Raw genomic sequence first — 19,514 nt, 5'->3', positions numbered from 1 at the left:
AGAACTTGAAAGCTTTTATCAGTCTCCTCCTCTGGTGGTTACATTTCAGATCTCCTCCATAATTTAGTAATCTTCCTACAACTTACAGTGTATTTGTAATATTCATTCAGGGTGTATTGATGAATGCAAAACGAACAGACTAGGACTAGTCAAGGAAATACTTTCAGACTTGCATTTTATCTTGGCACAAAAATTTCTATTCACACACACAAACACACAATTCAAGGGATCTGTGTGAGGCTCAGATACCTTCCTTGCTTGAGGGGTGCTCTGTAAGTGAGGCCCCTTGCAAGGAACAGAATAGCTAAACTTGATCCTACCTAATGGACACTATCTGAAAGTTAAACTTCAAGAAACCAGTGGCCATAATTTTGAGCATTTTTTTTCTGGAGCAAAAATGAATGAATGAATGAATACTTAAAACTCAGTTTTTTTGATTACTCATCAAGATTGCAGTTGCCAGGATGGGCATGATGAAGTGTCAAGGCTACTGAGGGCTGACCAGAGAGAACTGATCATCTGTTCCCTTCATAGATCATTCTCCAAACAAAATAAGGTTTATTTTCTTAATTGGCCCCCTAGGGAGCGAGGTTCAGCTTCCTAATCATTCATTCATTCAGCAAAAATTTATTGAGTGCCTACTATATGTCATACACTGTGCTAGTGGTAGAGATACAGGAGTGACTGAAATAGATCATATTCCTGTTCTCATAGAGTCTCTGTTCTCATCCAGTGTCTTTTGGGGCCACAGATATCTTTAATAACGTAAGTAATGGACCCTTTTCTGTGAAATCAATCAGCCAACCCCCTCCCCTCCCCCCTCCCCCCACACGTGTGCATGCAGGTACCTGTGTGAGATATGGGAGACCCACACCCTGGGTAACATATACCACTTCCTGGGGTTCCAGAGACTTGAAGCTCAAGTTCATCAAGTAGAAGGCCCCCCTTTTCCTGCTCTTCAGCCTTTTCACTGCTCTCCTTCCCCTTCGGCACTTGTTGCTGTCTTGGATAAGACTTCCTGTCATTTTCTTTGCAGGTTTGATCACATGATGAAGCAGTGTAAGTCTTTGGGCAAAGAGCCCAAGGAGTGCTCTGCAGGCTTGGACCAGGGGCCCCTTTGTCTTATGGGGAAGTCACTTTCACCCCTGAAGTCTTTCTCTTTGCACCTGGGCAATAGAAAGGGTTGGATTTGAGTAATTCTGAGGTCATTCAAGGGTAGGTTAGGTAGGCAGGTTTAGAAGGCAATAGAAAATATCTGTGGGTAGATTATAATCTCAGTGCTAACTAGCTGGGTGATTTTGAGCAGATTACTTAGTTTATCCGGGCCTTATTTTTCACATGTGAAAGGGAAAAAGCAGTATTTACCTCATGGTATTGTTTTGAGAATTAAAATGAAATAATGTGTGTAAACTGCCTGTGACAAAAATGATAGCTTTTGCCAGCCTTCTTTTATCCAAATTGTCTTTCTGGGCAATTAATAGATAAATGATCATTGAGCACCTGGAGTAGACTACTTCTGATTATTTTCCTCTGATGCTAAACCAGCTGCCAGGCAGTGGTGCCCAATCATAGTGGAAGGTTCACTGTGTATTAGGCCTCGTTTAATTTCACGCCTCTCCCACTAACTAGCTGGGTGACCCTAAACTCTAACCTTTATCCAGTTTCTGTTTCTGGCAGATGAAGTAATGATAACATATGCCCCAGCCACAGCAGAGAAGCTGTTTTGGGATTTAAACAAGGTTATGTAGGGGCACCTGGGTGGCTCAGTCAGTTGAGCATCCAACTCTTGATTTTGGCTCAGGTCACAATCTCATCGTTTGTGAGATCAAGCCCCACGGCAGGCTCCATGCTGACAGCATGGAGCCTGCTGGGGATTCTCTCTTTCTCTCTCTCTCTCTCTCTCTCTCTCTCTGCACCCATCCCCCCACCAACCCCCCTCTCGAAATAAATAAACTTAAAAAAATAAACAAGAACGTGTAAGTGAGTAAAGCATGTAGCACAGTGCCTGCTACCAAGGACACTCTTCATTTAGGCCAGGCTGGTTCCATACTAATAGTAATACTTATTAATTAGATTAACCTAACCCTCCCTTCTCTGCCCAGGGCTGTGTTGGATCTAAAGGTTTCCCCTGGATTTATACAAGTTGAATTCATGATAGCTTCTTACTTATCTAGGCCCAAGTAGTACAACGAAGGGCCTTGATTGAAAACTGGCCTTAGAGTTGCTTGGAAAATATTTACCGTTCCTGCAAATAACTGTGGTTACTATGAGGTAATTCATTTTGGTGAAGGATGAATGGTAATTCTTCTTTATGTGTTTTCATTTAGTATCCCAACCCCATGGATAAAAATGTCATCTCTGTAATAACTGTGGAGGAAAAAAGAGGTAAGTTCTCTGAATATACCTCACTTCAGTGATGATCATTAAGTAATGGTGATGTTTGTCAAGGTGTGTGTGTGTGTAGCCTATTTTTCTTTTTTCTTTTTTTAAGTTTATTTTTTATTTTGAGAGAGAGACAGAGAGAGTGAACGGGAGAAGGGCAGAGAGAGGGAGAGAGAGGGAATCCTAAGCAGACTCCACACTGTCAGCGCAGATCCAGATGTGGGGCTTGAACTCACAAACTGTGAGATCATGACCTGAGCTGAGATCAAGAGTCGGACGCTTAACTGAGTGAGCCACCCAGGCGCCCCAGCCTATTACCTTTTAAACAGATATGAGAACAGGTGTATTTCTGTATTTGAGGTGACAGAGAAGAGTACCCAGCATTTAAAGCAGCAGTAGAAGTCTTGTTTAACATGCTTTTGTCACTCAGTTAATGACTGATGACAATAGTAACAGCCAACAGCACTGAATATGTGCCAGGCACTCTTATTAACTCCTTTAATCTGCAGAATAATGTTTGGGATATGTATTATTATTACTGCCTTTTAATGTATGAAGAAATCAAGGTACTGAGAGGTTAAATAAATTGCCCAAGGTCACATGACTATATCCCTATAATATATTCATGTATCATTGTAAATACGACAAAACATTTGTGATTAGTAGCATGTATGTAAGATGTGATTGTAAAGTGATTATATTATAGAATATGATTCCATATTGACCAGCGCAGGGGTGGGCAAGCTATGCTTGTCCTGCTTGAATTTGTGAATCAAGTTTTATTGACATACAGCCGTGCCCACTTGTTTACATATCTTCTATGGCTTCTTCTTGGCGACAAGAGCAGAGTTAAGTTGTTGCAACAAGACTGTTCATACCATAAAGCGTAAAATATTTACCATTTGGCCTTTTACAGGAAAGGTTTATTCACCCCTAGACTAGAGCGTAGGAGTCTCCACTGCTCTCTGTCATTTGTATTTCCCTGGAATAATTTTTCACTGTCATTGCCTGGACTTGAGAACTGGGCCACATAGGAAGTTCTGGTGAGGCACATAATCAGTGTGTAAACATTTGGAGACACCCAGGCCCACTTCTGACACACTCTTGAGCCTTCTGAGAAAATGTGTGAGATGCCACTGTTTGTTACGTGACTCCGAAGTCTTCTCTGTGCTTGGTAAACACAAAAACTGTCTTTTGCTTGTGAAGGTATTTTCTTTGTGTCCATACTCTATTAATAGATTTTAAAAAACATTTTTTTCATGTGTCTGCACTCAGTGCGAGAGAAACTTGTGATGGGGCATCGGAGAAATCTGGTTCCAAGCCTTGATTTTGTTACTCCCTGCATGACCTAACTTCTTCGAGGCTCTGTTTCTTCGCTTATTAAATGGGAAAATAATATTAATCCTGCTTTATGTTGTTATGAAGATCAAATGAAAGAACAATATGTGTATTCCAAAGTGGTATAGGAACATTAATTATGATTTCTACCATTGACGGGAGCATCGTTGCCTGCAGGAGTGGCTAATCCATTTTAAGTGGGTGTGCTGCAAACATTGGATAAGCTGGCTGAAGGAAGGCCAGTGGGCAGGAGACAAACCCACTCCTCACCCTGTCAGTGGCTTCTGGGCAGTCTGGATGTTTGCACTGTCCGGGCTACTATAGCCAGAGATTTGAGAAACCCTACAGGAGCTTGGCTGAGTCGCAGTAATTTACAGGCCAAAAGAGAATACTTCAGAGTTTATTTTTTTCTATGACTTGGACTCCCCTTTTCTTAATTCACATTTATTGTGTGCTTTTTACATTTTTGGAAACTCTGTTCCCAAACAGAGTAGTGCCAGTCACAGGAAATCTGTTTCTTTATGAGTGAAGACTTTGGCTAATATAATTAATTGTAGGTTTACATTGTGTACCTAGAAATCTGTGCTTGAAAACATGTTTGGTGCAGAATGTGGCAGAATCAGATTCTCCATATTCTTGTGAAAACATCTGTATTGGATTTGAGCAGAGGTCTCATTGGCCCTTGTCATTGGAGTGTTGACATTGATAATCCAGAGCAGTGAACAGTTTGTGATTCTTTCTCTCTGACTTTAGAGCATGCAGAGTGAGTAGCTGCCTCACCCTTATTCCTTGATTACAGATAAGTGTATTTGGAATGATTTGGCCCAGAAAAGTGGTCAGGGATACTGAGTTTTGAGTTAAACATTTTTCTCTAGGAATTCTACATAGAGAAAACTGACATCAAAATGAAAAGTTTTGTTGACATTAGGATAGGAGTACATATCCTTAAAACATTTTTTGAGTGTAAAAATTTCTGTTTCTAGATGTGTCAACAGGGATCATCTATAGAAAGAGGATTGCAGTCTGTCAGAATGTGGTTCCAGAAATTTTAAGGAAGGTAAATTCATTTTAAAATTTAATCAGATTTGTTGTGACCCTGGGAGATTTTCACACAGTCCTGGAAAGAGATGGCGTTTTCTGATGTCCAGGCGTGTTAGAACTTTCCCAGTTGGACCTCACAGCTCCTCAGAGGAAGAAAGCACTCTCATATCTAACCTCAGTTTTGGCAGATGCCACGGGAGATAGTTTTTTTTTCCCCCCTCCTGTTTCTGCTTCTCTTTTGTGGAGGGCTCTTAGTGGACATAGAGATGGTCTACAATTATTTTATTTTATATTTTTTTTCAATATATGAAATTTATTGTCAAATTGGTTTCCATACAACACCCAGTGCTCATCCCAACAGGTGCCCTCCTCAATACCCATCACCCACCCCCCCCTCCCTCCCACCCCCATCAACCCTCGGTTTGTTCTCAGTTTTTAAGAGTCTCTTATGCTTTGGCTCTCTCCCACTCTAACCTCTTTTTATTTTTCCTTCTCCTCCCCCATGGGTTTCTGTTAAGTTTCTCAGGATCCACATAAGAGTGAAAACATATGGTATCTGTCTTTCTCTGTATGGCTTATTTCACTTAGCATCACACTCTCCAGTTCCATCCACGTTGCTACAAAGGGCCATATTTCATTCTTTCTCATTGCCATGTAGTACTCCATTGTGTATATAAACCACAATTTCTTTATCCATTCATCAGTTGATGGACATTTAGGCTCTTTCCATAATTTGGCTATTGTTGAGAGTGCTGCTATAAACATTGGGGTACAAGTGCCCCTATGTATCAGCACTCCTGTATCCCTTGGTTAAATTCCTAGCAGTGCTATTGCTAGGTCATAGGGTAGGCCTATTTTTAATTTTTTGAGGAATCTCTACACTGTTTTCCAGAGGGTCTACAATTATTTTAAAGATGTCTTGGACATTTTGCAGGAAGTGACCATGTTTTCTCATCTGTCTGTGGTTAGATAAGACTCTTAGATAAGAATGATCAGAAGTAAACAGATGGTAAATATTTAGTCTCATCTTCAGCAAGGAAGATAAAAGCTTCAGATTCTATGTCACTGTCAGAGAATACAGTTATTTCAGGGACTATAATCTTCTCAGTGCTTTCTGTAAGTCTTTTTGTGTGTATTTCTGTAAAGTAATGGTGGTGATGTTGAAATCTTCATGATAGCAAGTTGTTTTCTCTCTTTGAAATCCTTAAGCACTCTGGTGATTGTTGGCAGAGGTAAGTGGGAATTTTTAATAACATTGCTTGAATCATGGAGGGATTATTGACAAGAGTCCTTTTTGAATCATTAGGAAATAAGAGGAGAACATCTTTTTTTTTTTAATGTTTATTTATTTTTGACACAGAGAGAGACAGAGCATGAACAGGGGAGGGGCAGAGAGAGAGGGAGACACAGAAACTGAAACAGGCTCCAGGCTCTTAGCTGTCAGCACAGAGCCCGACGTGGGGCTCGAACTCACGGACCGTGAGATCATGACCTGAGCCGAAGTCGGACGCTTAACCGACCAAGCCACCCAGGCGCCCCAAGAGGAGAACATCTTAATGTGCACTTCTTAAAATGTCTCAGATCATTATTTCTACCCAGAAGTGATTGCTTTGGTGATGTAGAAGCCAGTTAGCTTGCAGATGATATTGCTGTGCTTGTTTGCTGTATTAGAAAGAGTGATGGCTTCTATCACTTCCTTATCCTGGATTAAGATTCTGTCATATTCTTTGGAGGAAAGAAGGCTGATATGACAGTGAAAAAGAACTTTATTTTCCAGATGCTAAAATGTGTTGCAGTGAATACAACAAATTATGACTGGCTTTTTCTACAGGGTGTATACCATGCCTTTGCCCTATATACACCCTTTGAATCTATTATTTAAAAAGACATTCAACTTTGTCTTGTATCTCAATTCTTAAATAATTTAAGGACACCTCTGACTTGTACAGTGCTGCCTTTGTAGTTTCCCCTGTCTCCTCCACCTCAGAAAACATACATTTCAAGGTATTGGACAGAGTTTAAAATGAAGAAAATATTTTATCTGATATTGTCTTGCATGTGAGCCCGTAAGTGGGCCCAATTAGTGTCCATCAATTTAAGAAGGCCATAACCAGCCCTGGAGGAGACACGAAGGAGGCTGATAATTTGCTTAGTGTTTAGCAGTTAGGGAAATCAGGCCAGAGACTATACAGCTCGCATAAATCCTGGGTCATTTGCATGTCCTCACCAGCATTTAGTAAGGTCATGGTATGTTTGATTATCAAGAAGTCACAGCCATTGGTGAGCCATCATTTATATATCAGGATCACTTGTCCTCTTAATTATCCAAGACTAAAAGCAACTCTGGACTCCATCCTTCTGTAGCCTTCCTCATTTGAGAAAGCCACCCACTCTCTGTTGGACAGGTGAGCATTTTAAAGGTACCTAGTATCCAGTTGGAAGAGGAATCGTGGCTCAATCCTCAGGAAAGAAACATGGCTATACGGAGTCACTGCCTTACATGGACACAGTATGCATCCATGAAGGAAGAGTCTGTCTTCCGGGAAAGTGTGGAAAATCCAAACTGGTAAGACCCCCTGTGTGTGTGTGTGTGTGTGTGTGTGCGCGTGTGTGCGCGCGCGTGCGTGTGTGTGTATTGGGTGCAGGGATGCACACATGAGCTCATACATTAAAAAGTTTTGATTGCATACTTACAACCTCTGTTTACAACTACATAAGTTACACATTATTAATCTGTAATCACACAAGTAGTTAATAAGTAGATTTCTCTATGGGGGAAAATAGCAGCGTTCAACTCCTTGCCTTTTTTTTCCCCTCTATAATTTATTTTTTATAATTTACTTCCAATTAGTTAGCACATGGTGCAACAATGATTTCAGGAGAATATTCCTTAAGCCCTTTACCCATTAGCCCATCCCCCCTCCCACAACCCCTCCAGTAACCCTCTGTTTGTTTCTATATTTAAAAGTCTCTTATGTTTTGTCCCCATCTGTGTTTTTATTTTTGCTTCCCTTCCCTTATGTTCATCTGTTTTGTATCTTAAAGTCCTCATAGGAGTAAAGCCATATGATATTTGTCTTTCTCTGACTAATTTTGCTTAGCATAATACCCTTTAGTTCCATCCACATAGTTGCAAATGGCAAGATTTCATTCTTTTTGATTGCTGAGTAATACTCCATTGTATATATATACCACATCTTTAACCATTCATCCATCGATGGACATTTGGGCTCTTTCCATACTTTGGCTGTTGTTGATAGTGTTGTTAAAAACATGGGGGTGCATGTGTCCCTTCAAAACAGTACACTGTATCCCTTGGATAAATGCCTAGTAGTGCAGTTGCTGGGTCATGGGGTAGTTTTATTTTTAACTTTTTGAGGAACCTCCATACTGTTTTCTAGAGTGGTTGCACCAGCTTGCATTCCCACCAGCAGTGCAAAAGAGATTCTCTTTCTCTGCATCCTTGCCAACATCTGTTGTTGCCTGAGTTGTTAATGTTAGCCATTCTGACAGGTGTCAGGTGGTACCGCATTGTGGTTTTGATTTGTATTTCCCAGATGATGAGTGATGTTGAGCACTTTTTCACATGTCATTTGGCCATCTGGATGTCTTCTTTGGAGAAGTGTCTATTCATGTCTTTTGCCCATTTCTTCACTAGATGATTTGTTTTTTGGGTGTTGAGTTTGATAAATTCTTTATAGATTTTGGATACTAACCCTTTATCTGATATGTTATTTGGAAATATCTTCTCCCATTCTGTCGATTGCCTTTTAGTTTTGCTGATTGTTTCCTTTGCTGTGCAGAAGCTTTTTATTTTGATGAGGTCCCAATACTTCATTTTTGTCAACTCCTTTCTGATCACCCTGTTCAGTCTTGGGGCCTGTTTGTTCTCTCCAAAGGCAGCGAGTGTTATCAGTGTGCTAAGTATTCTTCCAGACTTTTAAGAGATACCATTAGGTACTACATGTATATTCACAGAGCCTGTATAGCCTGGTTTTGTATGTCTTTTTTTACATAGTTGCTTTCATTCCGTGTCAGCCATTGTACACTAATCTTTTTTGCTTAACAGAACTTGATCCATTTAATATATATAAAACCAAGCTTATTCCTTTGTACTGTTGCATGGTATTCAATTCTGTGATTATTCTACATCTGTTTAAATATTTTTTTTGATAGAGGTTCAGATGGTTTCCAGTTTGTCTTTATTACGGATAGTATAGTATTTGTGAAGCATGTGATCTCTTATTTGTCCTATATGTGAAAGTTGTTAGGTTTATTGAGTGTTATTTACATACAATAATTTTATTTTTCTAAATGTACATTTCAAAGAGTTTTGACACAGTTGTGGAACCAGAACCACCATCAAGCTATAGAAGCTTTAAGGAGGATTTTAAAAAGCTATATGCCAAGACTATTCCATGAGGAAAGAATATTCTCCTCAAAAATTGGTGCTGTCACAACTGGATATCCACAAACGAAAGCATTAAGTTGAATTTCTGTCTCACAAAAAATACAAAGTTAATTCAAAATGGATCAAAGACCTAAATGAGAGTTAAGACTATAAAACTTTTAGGAGAAAACATAGGCAAAAATGTTTATGATCTTGGATTAGGTAGTGATTTCTTATTTTTTTAAAATTTTTTTTAACTTTTATTTATTTTTGAGACAGAGAGAGACAGAGCATGAATGGGGGAGGGTCAGAGAGAGAGGAAGACACAGAATCTGAAACAGGCTCCAGGCTCTGAGCAGTCAGCATAGAGCTCGACGCGGGGCTCGAACTCACATACCGCGAGGTCCTGACCTGAGCCGAAGCCGGACGCTTAACCGGCTGAGCCACCCAGGCACCCCGGTAGTGATTTCTTAGATGTGACCCCACAGTCCAAGCAACAAAAGCAAAATAGGTGAAACTGACATCAAAATTAAAAACTTTTGTGCTTCAAAGGACTGTCAAGAAGGTCAAAAGACACTCCAGAGAATGGGAGAAGATACTTGTAAACCATATATCTGATAATATATATATCCATAATACATGAGAGTGTATACTTATTGTGATGAGCACTGAGTAACATATAGAATTGTTGAATCATATTGTACACCTGAAACTAATCTAGCACTGTATGTTAATTATACTTGAATCTTAAAAAAGTCTAACTAAAACATGGGCAAAAAGTTTGAGTAGATACTCCTCCAGAAACGTAGGTTGATGGTCAACAGGTGCATCAAAAGATGCTCAACATCGTTATTCATCCAGAAGTGCAAATCACAATCACAATGAGATACCACTTCAAGTGTGGCTTGATGGCTAGGATGGCTATAATAAAGAAGACACATGGTAACAAGTGTTGGAAAGGGTGGGGAGAAAGCAGAACCCTACACAGCACTGATAGGGATGTGAGTGGTACAGCTGTTATGGAAACCAGTTTTTCAGTGCCTCAGAAAAGAAACAGAGTTACCACTTGACCCAGCAATTCTGTACAATATTGAAAACATACGTGTTTTGTGAAAACACAAAAACTTATACAGGAGTGTTTATAGCACCATTATTCATAATAGGCAGAATGTGGAAACCAAATGTCTATCACTTGATGAATATATAACCAATTGTGGTATACTTATACATGGAATATTATTCAGCCATAAAAATGAAAGAAATTCTGACCCATGCTATAACTTGGGTGAAGCTTGAAAACATTATGCTAAGTGGAAGAAGCGAGTTACAAAAGGCTACATATTGTAGGAGTCATTTTATTTGAAATTTGCAGAATTGGTAAATCCACAGGATGGAAAATAGATTAATGGTTGCCATGGGCAAGGAGGAAAAGAGTGGGCAGTGACTGCTAATGGGTATGGAGTTTCTTTTTGGGGTGATGAGAATATTCCAGAACTAGTGTTGATGGTTGATGGGTTGCATGACTTTGAATAAACCAAAGACAATGAGTTATATACTTTAAAAGGGTGAAGTTTATGGTGAGAGGTCATTTCCCTATAGCCAAAAGTTAACATACCTTTAAAATTTTTTTGTCAATATAATGGGTGAGAAATAATTTCTTTGAGATAGGTTTAAAAACAAAAGCAAAATATAACACGCACCAGGTGTTAATAGTGATTATTGCTGTGAGCTCTGATTTCAGAGGATAATTTACTGTTTTTTGTAATTCTGTATGATTTGAAGTTTTTGTTCACTTGTCATTTTAATGGAAATAGTAAGACTCTCAAGTTCAAATAACTAGAACTCCCAAATCTCAAATCCATTCCGCAGCCCCATCACTTGTGCAAATCATTACTGTTCCTCATAATTTTGGTCCTTGAGTGATAATTCTAAAATCCTCCAGCCCCACACTGAATGAGTGTGAATGCCACATCTTATTAGCATCTGGGGTGGGTTTGCCTGGAACTACCCCGTAGTTTGTTTTCCTCAGCCTTCCCCAAGGCAAGAGCTTCACATAAACATAGATGTTTGGGATTAAGTATAAAAGCTGTGGCCAGAGAATAGAGGAGTTTTTTTGTTTTTTTGTTTTTTTGTTCATGGGAGTAGTAAAAGGACAGAATTGTCTGACTTTATGTAGAAAACAAAAGTCTTTCATCCGTCTCGTTTTAGCCTCTATTTTCCCAAATATCCAGGCTATTGGCTACTCTGATCTGAACCTTTATCAATGATTCATAAACTGATAATTGGCTCCGAGAATCCAAGGAAAACATTCTTCAGGACTTCTTTCCTTTGTGTCTTTTTTAAAAATTATTTTTAAATGCTCTGATCCTAGAAAATGGGATACATACATCTTGTTAAAAATACTAAACAGTTTTGGGGAAAAAGGTTTTATTACCTAACAATAGTGTCTGCTTACATAATTTTTTTGGTTCATTCTTAATTGGCATTTTATTTATTTATTTATTTATTTATTTATTTATTTATTTATTCATTTATTTTTAAGTTATTTATTTTGAAAGAGATGGAGAGAGAGAGAATCTCAAGCAGTCTCTGTGCTTTTGGTGCAGAGCCTGCTGTGGGGCTTGATCCCACAAACCATGAGATCATGACCTGAGCTGAAGTCAAGAGTCTGATGCTTAACTGACTCAGCCACCTAGCCAGCCCCCTCGTTGGCATTTAGATTGTTTCTCAATATTTTTGTTGTTACAAATAATGCTGTGATGCAGTCCCTATAATTACCTATTTCTGTACTTACTTTAATAACCTTTTAAGGAAATAGAGCAAAATTGGATTTCTGGGCCAAGTGTTATATTTTGATACATATTATCAGATTGCTACATAAAAAAGCTTGACCAATTATACTTTTTTCTTCTTTCTTTGTTATGTTCTTGTCCTGTCCCAAACACTCTCTTTTACATTTTTGAGACAGCAGGCCAATATTTATTGATACCTACTGTGTCAAGGTCAAAGCTAGATCCTTCCCCTGCAGTGTTTTAAAGCTCAGGTTAAAGAACTTACCCACGATGAGAGTAAGTTGCCACCAAGGTGTGAGTCCAGGTATCATGGATCCCACCTCAAGCAAAGTGGGGAGGTAGGAATATGGATGTTTATAAAGGATTGATTTACATCAAACTGTAGAGTGTTTTGGATCCCAGGTTATGCAGGAGGGATCTTGTCCATTCAGTAACCAGCAGCCACATGAAGGTTTCTGAGCAGGAGATGATGTGATGATAGTTGTGATCTAGACTCTAGGATACTTGTTTTCTTAGCTCTTGACATGGATTTAAGCAAGGCATTTTAGGCAGACATTCTAAATGAGTGGGTAGTCTTGGGGGGGACATCAAAGAAAGAAGGACACATTATTACTTTCTTTCCCATTCTTTGCCACGGAATGTGAGAACAATGGCTAGCCACTGTACCCAGAAAATGAAATATGGGCAATTTTTTTTTTTTAAGATCAAGAAGCCTTGATCAATGTTTCCTCAGATAGATCCAGTTTTGGCTTCCCGCTGATGTCTCTGCAGTTTGTGGCACCTTCTTGGGCAAGAGCTACATTGTGATTTCACGTTTCTTCAAGCACACCAGCTCTGGGGCTGTGAGCTCCTCACTGGGAGAGGCATGCTTTCCTCTTGCGTAAACCTTACATTTGAAGATAAACTTATTAATTTCTTACTATTTTGTGTTTGGTCCTATTTTCAAAAATATATCTATTCAGCGGTTTCTGATTCTTTACCTTCTAATTGATTTTTACAGTACTATGTGGGAATATAATGGATACACATTTGATTTGGCTTTAATGATGGACATTTACTTTATCCAAGCAATTCTAAAAAGACAATTACCTTGTAAAAGTATTTTCTTGGGCTTTGCTCTTTCACCATAACTGTATGAGTTCGGGGGTAAGTCATAACTTTTCTGTTATCTTGAAACAAGGTATTAGTTCTTATCATCAGTGGAGACTCACTCTGTTGATGATGTTGCCAAGCTGGGTTTGTTTTTGCTTTAGATGAACCAGACCATTCTCTCATGCTCAGCGTTGAGTATGTTAGTGGCCCGTATCTTTACCCATCTAGCTTTTGCTTATTCACTGATGCTTATAAACCTTATTTCTGAGATTTAAAATGGGAAGTCTAGGAGAGTGTGGGCTAATAACATTGGATATATCCAACAAACATTTATGAAATATCAAAGAAGTTCTTCCTGGAATGTAGTAAAAGGAACAAAAATGCCCAAATCAGACTTTACACCCAGATTAAATTAATGGGATGAGCAGCTGTTTTTAGTTCATAAAATTTTCATTATAATTGAAGTTACACACATGAATATTCTTCATTCTAATAAGATGTAAAACATTTTGTACTTTTTATTTTCAATTTCTGCGTTAGAACATCTGAAGTCTTGAGTGTTCATCTGGTGAATCACAAATAGTGTAAGTTGCATGTTTTGAGGGGCTGATTGTTGGGCATTTTGTGTGTGTGTGTGTGTGTGTGTGTGTGTGTGTGTATCCATTTTTTCCTTGCTTTTTTTTTCCCTAGTAGCAGATTTGACAGTTTGGTGATTTCTGTGTGTTGGGCACCAGCCTTTTTGGTTGGCCTTCAAACTTGCTTTCACTGAAGTATTAAAATATTCTGGCTTTTTTAACTTTACTTAGGAATTATTTCTAAGCTCCATTCCTAACAGTAAAGGGCTTGAGGGTATAGTTATCAAATAGCCTGGATAAATACCACCGTATTCATCCCAAAACATGACTCCCTATGCTCATATTGGCCTTAATTTCCAGGGCACCAGTGGGTGATCAGACAATTACCAGAATGCACTGCCGGTTACAGAAACTGAGCAACAGGGCCTTTTCTGTGTAAATATGACATCTGGGCAGGAATCTGATTTTTGGCTCAGTTACACTGCCCTGGAAAAGGTACTCATGTGCTTTTTATATTTGTGTTTACATGGCTGGAGTCTTCTCTGCCTCCCTGTCCTGTTGTATACTGAGGATACCCTCCCCATCCTGTGTATACTAGGATCCTGACGACACTGTTGGTCAGTGCTCAGCTGCTTGCAGACAGTGCTCTGTGTTATTTGTTCACTGAATGGCAGGTCTTGCTTCTTATGGGCTGAAATGGGGTTGAGGGAAGTGAAAAGGGATGGAATTGTCAGGAGGGGCAAGTGCAAAGTGGGAACGTCCAATATGATTTGGTAGGGATTCAACGTAGAGGAAATCTTGAACTGTTAATAGGAGACCTTGCTTCTGATTTTTGCTGCTTGATCACTTATATATACAGTTTGACTCTGGGAAAAGGGACAAAGCTGGCCTGAACTCCCTCATAATGTGAAGATTTAATAAGACAATAAAGGGGAATGCTCTATACTTGGAGGGTATAAGGCAGTAGACAATGAAAGTTGTTGGAACTAATGGTGAGTAAATGCTGTTTTCAAAGGGAGGGGGCCCCTTAAAGGTACTAACTTTGAAAAGCAGAATAAGCTGTTTTATTGAAATAGAGGTGGTGATTGAATCGGAAGCAAGGATGTTGGGCTAGGGGAGCATCTGATGCCATTTATGAGTAAGAACTTTTGAAATACCTTAGTCGGTGCCTTTTGACTTTTTATTCTCATCCTCCTTGCCCTTTGGTTTGGGCTGTGTATCAGTGCAGGATTCAGGGGGAAGGTTAAACATGTAGATTCAGGGGCGCCTGGGTGGCGCAGTCGGTTAAGCGTCCAACTTCAGCCAGGTCACGATCTCGCGGTCCGTGAGTTCGAGCCCCACGTCGGGCTCTGGGCTGATGGCTCAGAGCCTGGAGCCTGTTTCCGATTCTGTGTCTCCCTCTCTCTCTGCCCCTCCCCCATTCGTGCTCTGTCTCTCTCTGTCTCAAAAATAAATAAACGTTGAAAAAAAAAAAACATGTAGATTCATTGTGTTGGCTCTAGTTGTGTAGGCCTGGGGCTGTCTCTTGGGAATCAATGGTTTTTAAGTTCTTCAGGTGAATCTGTCGTGCACTTAGATTTGGGAGCCCCTGGTAATTAGTCAGTATCCTCAAACATACTGCTGAAACCTGTCAGTGTTGTATAGCATGACCAGTTGATAATCTGGCCCTTCAACAAACAGGTAAACACTTTTTACCAGAAACACCCTCTTGGAAAGTTCAACAAAATTCAGTTGAGGGCCTTCTTGAATTTATGCAAGGAAGGTGTTGTTAGTGGAAGGAAGGGAGGAAGAAGGGAGACTTCAGTGACTCTCTTTAGTGTCAAAATTGTGTTGCATTGTTTCCTGTTTTGGATTAGAGGTGCTGATTAGATTTTCTTTCTTGCAGCACTTACACCTGTAGTAAATAAATAGTTTGAGTATTAAAAATGACAGTATTTTATCACATGCATGGATATCCCGCAGAACAACCTAAAGGTCTTAAGAGAGCACACCAGGAATCTGATGCCCATCTGCCTGGTCTCAGGGTGTGCCTCCTACATGGGGTTGAGAACTGACACCTGGGAGCTTGGTTGTTGTCTTTCCAATCAAGGATAATAGTGGTAGCTAGGCAAGGAGATAGAGAATAAAAAAGCCAGGTTGAGTTCAGTTTCCTGGTCTGCATTTAAACAGCTACATTTTGAGACCTTTTCTGTGCAGGAGGTCGAGGCAGCTCCATTCTATGTGCCTGACCTCAAGAGGGTTGGAGAATTGGGAGGAATTTAGGGGATAATTTATGGGGTAATATCCCTCTGCTCTAGGATGACTCAACAGACTCTTGTCTGAAGGTAGGAAAACCTGGCCCCTCATATAGGTCTAGTTTGGGTGAGTCTTTCTCCAGTTGTCCTTTATTATCATACATTAAAATAATCTTTCCTCTTTGTTTTCTACATGTATTTCCTGCTCATTGTAGGACAGTTGCGAAATACATGTAGGAAAAAACAGATTATGTTCATGCCCTCTTCAGGTGTGTGCTTTTCTAGTAGTTGGTGGCTCCAAAGGGAGCCAGTATTCTGACCTCCATCCTTATAGCTTAATGCTGCCTGTTGTTGGTCTTCATGTGGAATGGACTCCGTACTCTGTTGTATCAGTTTTCTTTTGTTAAATCTTGTGTCTGGGAGCCTCATCCGGGTGTATCAGTACTTGTTTTCCCAGTGTTGGGTAGCATACTGTAGTTGCTACAGTTTATTTACTCATTCTGCAGAAAAATCACTTTTGCAAACATGGAATCCTATTGTACATAGTATTCTGACTTTTACATTAATTTAACATTACATTTGGGACTGTCTTTCCTTATTAAATGTGTCATTTTAAAATGACTTTCTATGGTTGTTTAGATGTATTCGTTGGATAAAATTATTCTAGTGTGTTTCATTAAATGTCTGTGTTGGGCATTTGCATTATTTCTCGTTATTTGCTCTTATAAATAATGATGTGAGGAATATCTTTATAGGCTGCTCTAAGCCCTCAACTAAGATTATTTGCTTAGGACATATTTTTAGAAGTAGATATATGAGTCTAAGGGTTTGTATGTGTTTGAGGCATTTATTAGGTTAGGTATTGCTAAGCTGAAGCGTGCATTTCTAAGCATCTCAGAAAACTCCCCAAGGGCATGGCAGTTGGCAGTGTTGTATAGACCTACTTTGGAATTGGGATCAGGAATGGCTACATAATTTGCAAGGCCCAGTGCAAAACGAAAATTCAGGGTTCCTTGTTCTAAATGTTTGAGAACTTCAAAACCAGTGACGTCAGATCATTTAACTAAGTGGGGAGCCCTTCTGAGAGGTGAGCATTGTGTGACTGATGTGTCCTTGAAGTCAGCACCAAATGGGATGCACTGGGAGGCCTGATATCCCAAGATAAGACTCTGATTGGACAGGTTCACAAACTGTTACAGATTTTGAAACTTTGCCCACCACTCAGGATGCCAGTAAGCTTGCACTGAATAGACATTTTTCTAGGTAGTAGGATTGTGGGGATACGGGATCTGAGGTTAACCGTGTGGATTTAAATAGTGGTTCTGTCACTTATTTTTATGAGACTTTACAAATTTGCATCTTTGGACCTCAGTTTTTTTTTTTTTATCTGTAATATGGGGTTGTATTACCTCATAAGATTGTTGTGAGAATTAACTGAAATGTGTGTATGTAAAGGACTTAATACAGTGCTTTACCACAGTAGGCTATTAACAAGTGTTACCTATTATAATTGGTTATCAATTCTTAAACACTGTGCTTTAAGAGAGTGAGCCTCCCTGACCTAAAATATGTACCTCCACTAGGCTATCGGGCTCCTGAGATTCCACCATTTGATTATTCCTTAGCATTATAGTATTCCCTGCTGCAGCTTACTGTTAATAATGAGGGCTATTGCTAATAACCCATTCCCAGGAGGCATTAGAGCAGCTCGGGGAGGGGGGGGGGCTCTAGGAGTGGGGGTTAGAGAGGCTAGTGGGGTGTTTGGTTTCACATGGCTGGTGTGCAGAGTGTATGTGTGATGTGTGATAGCAGGGTGGGGAGGAGATTGGTGAGAAGAGAGGGCTCTGGAGCCCAAAGGGCTTTGGATGCCAGAATGGGGAGGGAGAGATTCATTTCCAAGTGGTTTAGGGTGATTGAGTGTCACCTAGAAGTTAATGAGGTACGAAGGTTTGGGGATTGACCATACCTGGAATTTGTGCTGTGAGCATTTAACTTCTCAGACACTGTTTTTGTCTTTGTGTAAATGGTAATAATAATGATGGTAGTATTAAATGGCATTAGTAGTTGTAGGAGTAGTCATAGTAGTGGGGTTAGTATTGTTAACTAACATTTATTGAATGGTTACCCATATCACCTCGAGTGCTTGACACATAAGACCTTATTCACCTTTGGAACAACCTGTGTCATAGGTGTCATTAATCCCATTTTACTGAGGAGACTGCACATCACAGAGCATCAGGGACTTGCCTCTTAGGCAGGTTAGAGATGAGACGTGAATCCAGGTAATCTGACTCCAGGAGCTTCACCCTTAATCTCTGTTGTCTTTTTCTGTGTGTGTGTGTGTGTGTGTGTGTGTGTGTGTGTGTGTGTGTGTGAAGGCTGACAACTGCTTAGCACTTGAGATCTCTGTAAATTGAATGGGTTCTCTGCAGAAGCATTATGGCATAAATGGGCTTGGTCAGATGGGGTGGGACAGACTACATGTTCTGGCTTGGTGGATTTCATGTATTCTCTGTGTGACTGCTAGACCCAGGGGCTTAGCAGGGGCAAGAGCAGGCAACCTGACCTGCACACCCTGCCTTTCTTTTGGGCTACCCCTCTGTGGTTACAGGAGAATGCCAAAATCACCATGATTAGAACTGAGATGTCATCACAACAGGAATATCTTTGGGAACTTTTTTTCCCCCTCCAAGACACTTTAATTAAATTCCCATCATGAAAACAATTAGGCAAGATTTGCCATACCTAACCAGTCAATAACTCAAGGACAGGATCTCATTAAGAGCTTTTGCTTTCCCGGAAACTGCCATTTTGAGGATTCAGAGCTGGTGGCTTCGTGCTCTGGGAATTAATTTATCCATATTTCCTCTGAGCTTTTTTTTTTAATTTTCCCAAATCCAGAAGGAAACACATTTTTAAATGACCTAAAAGTAGGAGACTGATTGTACACACCACCATTCACTTTCACAAAGGTGTTCCTAAGTTTGAGGTGTTCTTTCCCTGTCATGATTCCACTGTCTTCTGTGTTGACTTACGCCTGCCTGTGGACAAAGCAATAGATGTGGCCTGGATACAGGCACCGCGTGAGTGAGTGAGCCTCCTCTTTTAACATAATTTTCCAGGTACTGGGGTGTCTTATCTCTTAGCCAGGTGAGGGCTGCCCCTTACTGATGTCAGCAGGTAGAAATCTTGAGATACTTGATTCAATTTCCCTGACAAAAGTATTGAGATGAACTATAAATTGGCCCATTTTTTTTGCTTCCTTCTCTTCTGCCCCCACTTTCCTTCTGTCCATGCTTTTGTTCCTAATGCGCTATCGATTTTCCACCAGGGGCTAGCCATTGAAGTTGCCATTGAGGCAATAAAAAATGTACAAATAGAACTATCTAGAAAAACCGTTGACATCATCTAGTAAAGACAGACCCAGAAATTCAGCTGTTAGGTAGTCTAGAGGCACTTGTGTACATATGTACCTGGATGCATTATAAAATGTTCATCTTCAGTAGAATGGACAAATAATTGAGAGTATTTTCAAACAGCGGAACACTATGCAGCCATGAAAATGAACAAACGACAGCTACATGCAATAATATGGATGAATCTCAACTGAGCATGCAGGGTTTATTGTTTGTGACTTAGTGAACAGCCAGTGACTAGATCAGCATGTGTT

At 39.9% G+C, this 19,514-nt stretch overlaps 1 protein-coding gene across 10 annotated transcripts in view; it reads left to right on the top strand.

Moving 5' to 3' along the window:
• The window catches only part of PRELID2 (PRELI domain containing 2), a 188,831-nt gene that overhangs the window by 11,365 nt on the left and 157,952 nt on the right, over nucleotides 1-19,514 (top strand). For 9 of the 10 annotated variants that reach the window (XM_023256286.2, XM_023256294.2, XM_023256292.2 and 6 more), the window contains 3 exons: nucleotides 2,328-2,385; nucleotides 4,704-4,777; nucleotides 7,167-7,327. In XM_023256286.2, coding sequence (XP_023112054.1) covers nucleotides 2,328-2,385; nucleotides 4,704-4,777; nucleotides 7,167-7,327 — 293 coding nt within the window. Of the gene's footprint in view, nucleotides 1-746; nucleotides 766-2,327; nucleotides 2,386-4,703; nucleotides 4,778-7,166; nucleotides 7,328-19,514 lie in introns of those variants that run through there. The other variant, XM_045060477.1, reaches the window with a different exon arrangement.

This window comes from Felis catus, chromosome A1 (assembly GCF_018350175.1).
Source record: "Felis catus isolate Fca126 chromosome A1, F.catus_Fca126_mat1.0, whole genome shotgun sequence".
Taxonomy (NCBI): domain Eukaryota; kingdom Metazoa; phylum Chordata; class Mammalia; order Carnivora; family Felidae; genus Felis; species Felis catus.
This window is presented reverse-complemented; position numbering and strand designations above follow the sequence as displayed.